Below are 7,500 nucleotides of genomic sequence, written 5' to 3' on the forward strand. Positions count from 1 at the left end.
AGTCGCCGACGCCTCTCGCGGGGTCGCCGTCCCACTCGAACTCCGCCGGCGAGGTGGCCGTAGCGTTGGCGGCGCCTGGGGTGGTGGGCGGGGGGGATATTAGAGGGGGGAGGGGGAAGAGGGAAGGGGCGGGAGAGGGGAAGGGTTGGGAAGGGGAAGAGGTAGGGGAAAGGGGGAAGGAGAAAGGGGATGGGGGGAAAGGGAAGAGGGAAGAGGGAGCAGAAGGAGGAGGAGGAGGAGGAGGAGGAGGAGGAGGAGGAGGTGGTGGTGGTGGTGGTGGTGGTGGTGGTGGTGGTGGTGGTGGTGGTGGTGGTGGTGGTGGTGGTGGTGGTGGTGGTGGTGGTGGTGGTGGTGGTGGTGGTGGTGGTGGTGGTGGTGGTGGTGGTGGTGGTGGAGAAGGAGAGGGAGAAGGATAAGGAGAAGAAGAAGAAGGAGAAGGAGAAGGAGGAGGAGGAAGAGGAGGAGGAGGAGGAGGGGGAGGAGGAGGAGGAGGAGGAGTAGGAGGAGGAGGAGGAGGAGGAGGAGGAGGAGGAGGAGGAACAGAGGGGGAAGGGAGGGAGTGAGAAGAGTTGAAGGAAAGGGGAGGTATGAGGGGGAAGAGAGAAAAGGAGGAGAAAGGTAGGAAAGAGGTGAATTGTGGAGCGGGGTTGAGGGGAGAGCAAAGGAAAAGGGAAAAACAGGAGGAAAGAAGGGAGAGAGACGGAAATTGATTAAGGAACAGAGGAAAGGGTCAAGGAAATGGAGAGATAGATGGAGAGGAAGGGAAAAGTAGACTGAATTGCGAAACGCATTTCTTCCTAACATACGAAGTGTACATCCAATTGCTACCATCGTATTTTGAACAAATTTATATATTCTCCCTCTCTCATTGCTAACAGTTTCGCAAATTCTTCCCAAACATCAGACTATCTTTTAAAATAAATTCGAGCCCAAAAGTATTCTCAAGTTTTGGAAAATCGCACACAAATTATGATAATGATAATTGCAGTCTTACCCAGCAAAGTGCCGTCCATATCCTACACTATAACTTTCTTCAGACTGACTAAGCACACATTAAGGTCCTAAAAGCATAGTCTTACCCAGCAAAGTGCCGTCCATATCCTACACTAGAACTCTCTTCAAGCCGACTAAACACACACTAAGGTCCTAAAACCACAGTCTTACCCAGCAAAGTGCCGTCCATATCCTACACTAGAACTCTCTTCAAGCCGACTAAACACACATTAAGGTCATAAAAGCACAGTCTTACCCAGCAAAGTGCCGTCCATATCCTGCACTATGAGTTTCTTCAGGCCATCGCAGTCCATGTCCACGCAGTCCGCAGGTCTTACGAGGTTCAGGTTTGGCCTGCGGGGAGGGAAAGGGGTAAGTGATGGCGTTTCTATCGTGGAATAATTATCCGCTAGAACAGATGAATAAATGGATGAGGGAATGATATGATAAGAGTTTATATTTCATATTTTTATTGAAGTATCCGTTTGTAAGATATGAATATATGTCCGTTTAAAAGTGCCGTGTTGAGGGAAAAATGTGTCCACTTTGAAAAAAGGATTTTGTCGACAGTATTTCTATTGTTAATTTATTTATTCAACTCGTTTTGACTGTTTTATAATTGTCATGGAAGATGTAACACTTGCGTGATATTTGCATTTATGTGTAAATGTGCATTAGTAAACAGCTTTAAACTATGAAAAGATATTAAATCATAATATCAAACTAGCGAACAAATAATGCCAGTGTTCACGTGTTTATACATATATGAATGTGTGTGTGTGTGTGTGTGTGTGTGTGTGTGTGTGTGTGTGTGTGTGTGTGTGTGTGTGTGTGTGTGTGTGTGTGTGCGTGTGCGTGTGCGTGTGCGTGTGCGTGTGCGTGTGCGTGTGCGTGTGCGTGTGCGTGTGTGCGTGTGTGTGTGCGTGTGCGTGTGCTTGTGCCTGTGCCTTGCGTATGCTTGTGTTGTATATGCATCTGCATCCGTATCTGTATCGCATCCACACCTACATCTACTGCACTTACGCATACACCAGCATTTACACCCCCATTTACCAACCGTCCACAGCGACTTACTCATGCAAATACAAGTAATTCTCTGGCGGCGTGTCCACGAAGGCAAGGCCACGCACGAACACGGGGTGGATGGCGTCGTTGGAGCCGTGGTTGGTGAGCAGCGCCACGTCCCTCCCGCAGCTCCTGGAGGCGTAGGCGACGAAGGTAACGTTGGTGATGTGCGTCGCGCCGTCGAGAGCGGGGTACTGGTCGGCGCCGTGGAATCTCTTTGGGGCCACTGGGGGAGAGGGGAGGTGGGTGAGGGGAAGGTGGGTGGGGGAAGAGGTGGGCGAGGGGGAAGGTGGGGGAGGGGGGGAGGGGGAGGGGGAGGGGGAGGTGGGTGGGGGAGGAGGTGGGGGAGGGGGAAGGTGGGTGAGGGGGGAGGTGGGGGTGAGCGGGGAGGTGGGTGGGGGGAAGGTGGTTGAGGGAGTAGGATAAGTTGAAGGAGGAAGGAGAGATGAAAAAAAGTGGGAGAGAGGGAGGAGAAGGAGGGAGAGATGGTGAAAGGAGAAGATGAAGGGAGAGGTGAAGGAAGAAGATGAAGGGAGAGGTGAAGGAAGAAGAAGAAGAGAGAGGTAAGTTAGATACGAGGTATATAGATAGACAGATAGAGAGGGAGAGAGAGAGAGAGAGAGAGAGAGAGAGAGAGAGCGAGAGAGAGCGAGAGAGAGCGAGAGAGAGAGAGAGAGAGAGAGAGAGAGAGAGAGAGAGAGAGAGAGAGAGAGAGAGAGAGTTAAACGAAGGCGAAAAAGATATAAAGGAGGAAGAGAGGAGAAGAGGATCTATTCTGTGTAATCACTTACATCTTTTGATTTTCTTATCAACATTTCCCCCATTCCATCACCAGAGGCAAATACGAAGTTTACAAATCAACCAAATGCTAAACACAAAACGGAATGCAAGAGTTACCGAATGAATAAAGAAAGAAAGAAAGAAAGAGAAACAAATAATTACGCATATAAACAAATAGACAAATAAATGAACAAACAGGTAAATAAAATAAACGAATAAACAAACAAACAGGCAGCTGCGGGCCTCACCCACAACCCTTGATGCCACTCACAGTTGGCTTTCGAGATGAACGAGGCGAAGAGAACGCCCGCGTTGCCGCCCATCGCCCCAGAAGACCAAAGGACGCCCGCGAAGAACTCATAGACGGCAGATCGTGAAGCTTGGACCTGGCAGCTGTGGGAGGGAGACGCGCCCACGAAAACGCTGTCACGGGCGGTGGCTGTCTTCGGGTAGCGGCGGTGCGAGAGGGCGGGCGGGCCGTACACCAGTTGGTTCACGCCCACTTGGCTGTCGATGGATATCACCTGGGCGTGAGGTAAGAGGTCGTGTTTAAGTGTTTGTATTTATTTTTTTCTTTCTGTTTTTTCGTTTCTTTTTCTTTCTTTCTTTCGTTTGTCTTTCTCTTTCTTTCTTTTTTTCTTTTTTTCTTTTTTTCTCTCTTGCCTTTCTTTCTTTTCTTCTGTCTTTCTTTCCTCATCATCATGCACTACATCAATATAACTTTACAGTATGGGAAAAATATCCTTAACTTAACACGAACTAATCACAACATTCCTTTCTCTTTATTCTTTTTATTCTCACACGTACAACCACACACACACACAAACACACACACACACACATACACACACACACACACACACACACACACACACACACACACACACACACACACACACACACACACCAACACACACACATATATGTACAAACATCCCACCCCCATTCCTACCCTTACCCCTTCCCCCACACCATTATCCTTACCCTTACCCCACACCCTAACCCCCATCCTTACTCCTTCCCCACCCACACACCCTTACCCACATCCTTACACTTACCCCACACCCCCGCCCCACACCCATCCCCCCTTAACCCCCGACACACCTCAACCCCAACACACCTCCTGTAAGACGAGGCTGGCATAATGCTGCATGTAGAAGGCTGTGTCCTGCGCCCGCCATACGGAGAACCCCCTCACACGTCGGCATTCCTCTGGCGGTCCCTCGCGTCCAGGTCTCCACAGCTGGGGCAGGGAGGGAGGGAGAGAGGGATAAAGAGTAAAGGGGAGGGAGGGAGGGAGAGAGGGGTAAAGAGTAAAGGGGAGGGAGGGAGGGAGAGAGGGGTAAAGAGTAAAGGGGAGGGAGGGAGGGAGAGAGGGGTAAAGAGTAAAGGGGAGGGAGGGAGGGAGAGAGGGGTAAAGAGTAAAGGGGAGGAAGGGAGGCAGAGATGGGTAAGGGAGATGGGTAGGGTGGGAGGGAGGGAGGGAGGGAGGGGGAGGGAGGGAAATAGGTAGGGGGGAAGGGGAGGGAGGGGGAGATGAATAGAGGGAAAGGGGAGAGAGAGATTGGTAAGGGGAAATGGGAGGGAGGAGGGGAGAGAGGATGAATGTCGGAAACAGTCGGGATTTCGAGAGAGAGAGAGAGAGAGAGAGAGAGAGAGAGAGAGAGAGAGAGAGAGAGAGAGAGAGAGAGAGAGAGAGAGAGAGAAGAGAGAGAGAAGAGAGAGAGAGAGAGAGAGAGAGAGAGAGAGAGAGAGAGGGAGGATTGAAAAAGACAAAGTGATGGAGGTATAGAGTGGGACATTGAATCACAAATAAACGTAAAAAAAAAAAAAAAAAAAAAAAAGGACAGAAAGAGAGAAAAAAATAAAAATATTCACACCAACATAAACCCGAACTACAAACATGTATTTCTAAAAAAAAATCAGATACATAATATGCAAAGAAAAGTAATCAAACCAGACCTGAGGCGGTATTCACGAGAGGTCTTAGGCATCTCACATCTAATGCTGGTAATATAACAAACATTTGCATCGTTGTACACTCTATGAAGACAATGGATTGCAGTAATATGTTAAAATAACATACTGCACTAGATCTTACTTCTATAAAGATAATATATTACACACTTTATATATGCAACTAAAATTTGGGCAACCATAGGTTTGTTATGCATCAGCAGTGATTCCGCCTGGCGGCATTTGTATTTTCGAATAGGAAATTGCTTTAAAGGTGTAGAATGCGGATCAGTTATGGTTAACATTAAATCATAATGGGCCTCCAAATTATATTTGTTGTTGTTGATGTGTGATTATCTACATATGTCCTTGACGGCAAATTTGTCTATGACTCCACACGAAAATGTCTTAGACAGGATATCATCTTTGTCAAAGTCATAGTTGACACAAATTTGAAGATAATTTTGCATCGAATATGATAGAAGACCCTTTTGTTTTATTGTTAAATGTTAATTTGGTCGTTTCTTATATTTTACTGATATTTTCTTTTCACGTCAGCAAAGACTTGTCTTTAATTTGTTCTTATGCAAATTTTACTCTGTTGAAATTATTCCGCTTTGGAAATAATTAGAAAACCTTCGGGGCCTCTTTTGACAAATTAAATGAGCCGTCTCCTACATTTTATTGCTGTATTTGGTTTTAAAAATACAAATAGCGATGCCCGCCTTAACAACTGACGCAGCGACAATAAGCGTAGGGATGTCACATCACATTTAGATATACCTAATGTGTAATATTACCGTTATGATATAAGCAAGATTTATTGTCATATTTACCTTACCATCTTATTACGATATATTATCAAAATTGGGTTTATTACGATATAAATGTTTGTTCCATTACCAGCATCATCTTTGATATGTGGCAACCGGGCAATTTTTTTTTCTAAGACCTTACGTGAATGCCGCCCCTGAATATCGTATCATTTAGAAATAAAAATAATAACAAATGCATAACGACTTACCATAACCCCGAAAATAACATTGTGAGCTTCGTTCCCTTCCCAGGTCGTCTCGTGTTCACACAGCTCTCCATAGACTCTAAATCCTGCTTGTTCTGAACCTGAGGAAACATGATATTAATTCAACATTATATTATAGATATCACATATTATATTTTTCAATTAAATCGAATTACGAAATACAGAAATATAATGATTAAGTTTGTTTTATGCCAATCCTATGTACAGAGAGAAGAGCATAAGGCATTGAATTTTTGGGTTATGTAGCTGGAATATAGATGAAATTGAATATATAGAAAGGAGATAACACATATAAACACAAGAGCTAATGCTAATCGGAACATTCTCTCTACATTTGTCTTATATAACATCCTAATCCAAGTACAAATGATATCAACAGCTGTGCAATTGCAGTAGTACAATTACCCATTTCATTGCACACCTACAGTAACGAGCAATCAGTGTAATATATACTGTGCATACATGTGAGTGTGTGTGGATAGAGAGATAAAAAGATAAAAAGATAGAATATGAGATAGATAAGGAGACACAGAGACAGAGATAGAGAGATAAGTAGGTAAACGGATAGAGAGATGGAGATATAGATACAGAGATAAGTAGATAGACAGATACATATATACATACATACATATATAAATATATACAAAAATGGATAAATAGATAGATAGACAGATAGGTAGGTAGATAGATAGATAGATAGATAAATAGATAGATAGAGATAGATACAAAGAGAGAGAGAGACAGATAAACAGACAGACCGACAGACAGATAGATAGACGGACAGATAGGCAGATGAACAAAAAAAAACGTAAATAAAATGACCGACTTAAAGATAGGCAGATAGATAAACAGACAGATAGACATACAGATTAACAGCTAGCTAGATAGATAGATAGATAGACAGACAGATAGATAGATAGATAGATAGATAGATAGATAGACAGATAGATAGATAGGCAGACAGATAGATAGAAGATGGATGGATGGATAGATAGATTAACCTATTGAAAAACAGATAGATAGGCAGGTAAACAGATAGACGAATAATAGACAGACAGACAGAAAGGAGCCACAGAACCCTACCCGCAACCACATTCCCTTGAAGCACCGTGCCCGAGGCTTCCTCCAGGTCGAAGCCAGCGTGCCAGTCCCGGTTCTGGGGTTCCCAGCGGTCGCCGTACGTCCCCGGGAACAGCATGACCGACACTAAGTTGTTCCTGAAGATGTTGCCGCTCCCTTGGTCCTTGATGCCTGGCGGGGAGGGGAGGGAGGGAGGGAGGGAGGAGGAGGGGTAGATGCTTGGGGTACATTTTTTTGTTTTGTTTGTGTAGTTTTATCGTTGTTTGTTTCTTTCTTTCTTTCTTGGTTTGTTTGATTAAAGGGGATGGCATTCGTATCAGTAATTTTGCCCTCAGGTAGATTGATGAATGGATAGGCAAGTGGATAGATACAAGACAAACGATTTCTCATTCATGAAAAAGACAATTATATTATTAATAGCTCGCAAAAAATATGAATAATAATAAATAAAAGCGTACTTGAGCCTACAGTCTGGTACACAACACAGTCCTCCACCGCTACGCCACTGGACGCAAAAATCCCGACGGCCGTGTTATAATTCGTGTTAAAACTGCACTGCCTCACGTAGCTGGAAGCCCCACGAG

The 7,500-nt window shown here is 44.9% G+C and overlaps 1 protein-coding gene across 1 annotated transcript in view; it reads right to left on the bottom strand.

Moving 5' to 3' along the window:
* LOC119583356 (fibrocystin-L-like) overlaps positions 1-7,500 on the bottom strand; it is a 39,872-nt gene that overhangs the window by 3,335 nt on the left and 29,037 nt on the right. Inside the window, exons 50-57 of the mRNA XM_037931829.1 lie at positions 7,375-7,500; positions 6,920-7,087; positions 5,819-5,916; positions 3,959-4,081; positions 3,110-3,362; positions 2,068-2,284; positions 1,250-1,347; positions 1-75 (exon numbers count right to left, since the gene is read on the bottom strand). The exon at positions 1-75 is cut by the window's left edge and continues 75 nt beyond it; the exon at positions 7,375-7,500 is cut by the window's right edge and continues 102 nt beyond it. Of these exons, the coding sequence (XP_037787757.1) occupies positions 1-75; positions 1,250-1,347; positions 2,068-2,284; positions 3,110-3,362; positions 3,959-4,081; positions 5,819-5,916; positions 6,920-7,087; positions 7,375-7,500 (1,158 nt within the window). The remainder of the gene's footprint in view (positions 76-1,249; positions 1,348-2,067; positions 2,285-3,109; positions 3,363-3,958; positions 4,082-5,818; positions 5,917-6,919; positions 7,088-7,374) is intronic.

The sequence above is a fragment of the Penaeus monodon genome, chromosome 17, assembly GCF_015228065.2.
Source record: "Penaeus monodon isolate SGIC_2016 chromosome 17, NSTDA_Pmon_1, whole genome shotgun sequence".
Taxonomy (NCBI): domain Eukaryota; kingdom Metazoa; phylum Arthropoda; class Malacostraca; order Decapoda; family Penaeidae; genus Penaeus; species Penaeus monodon.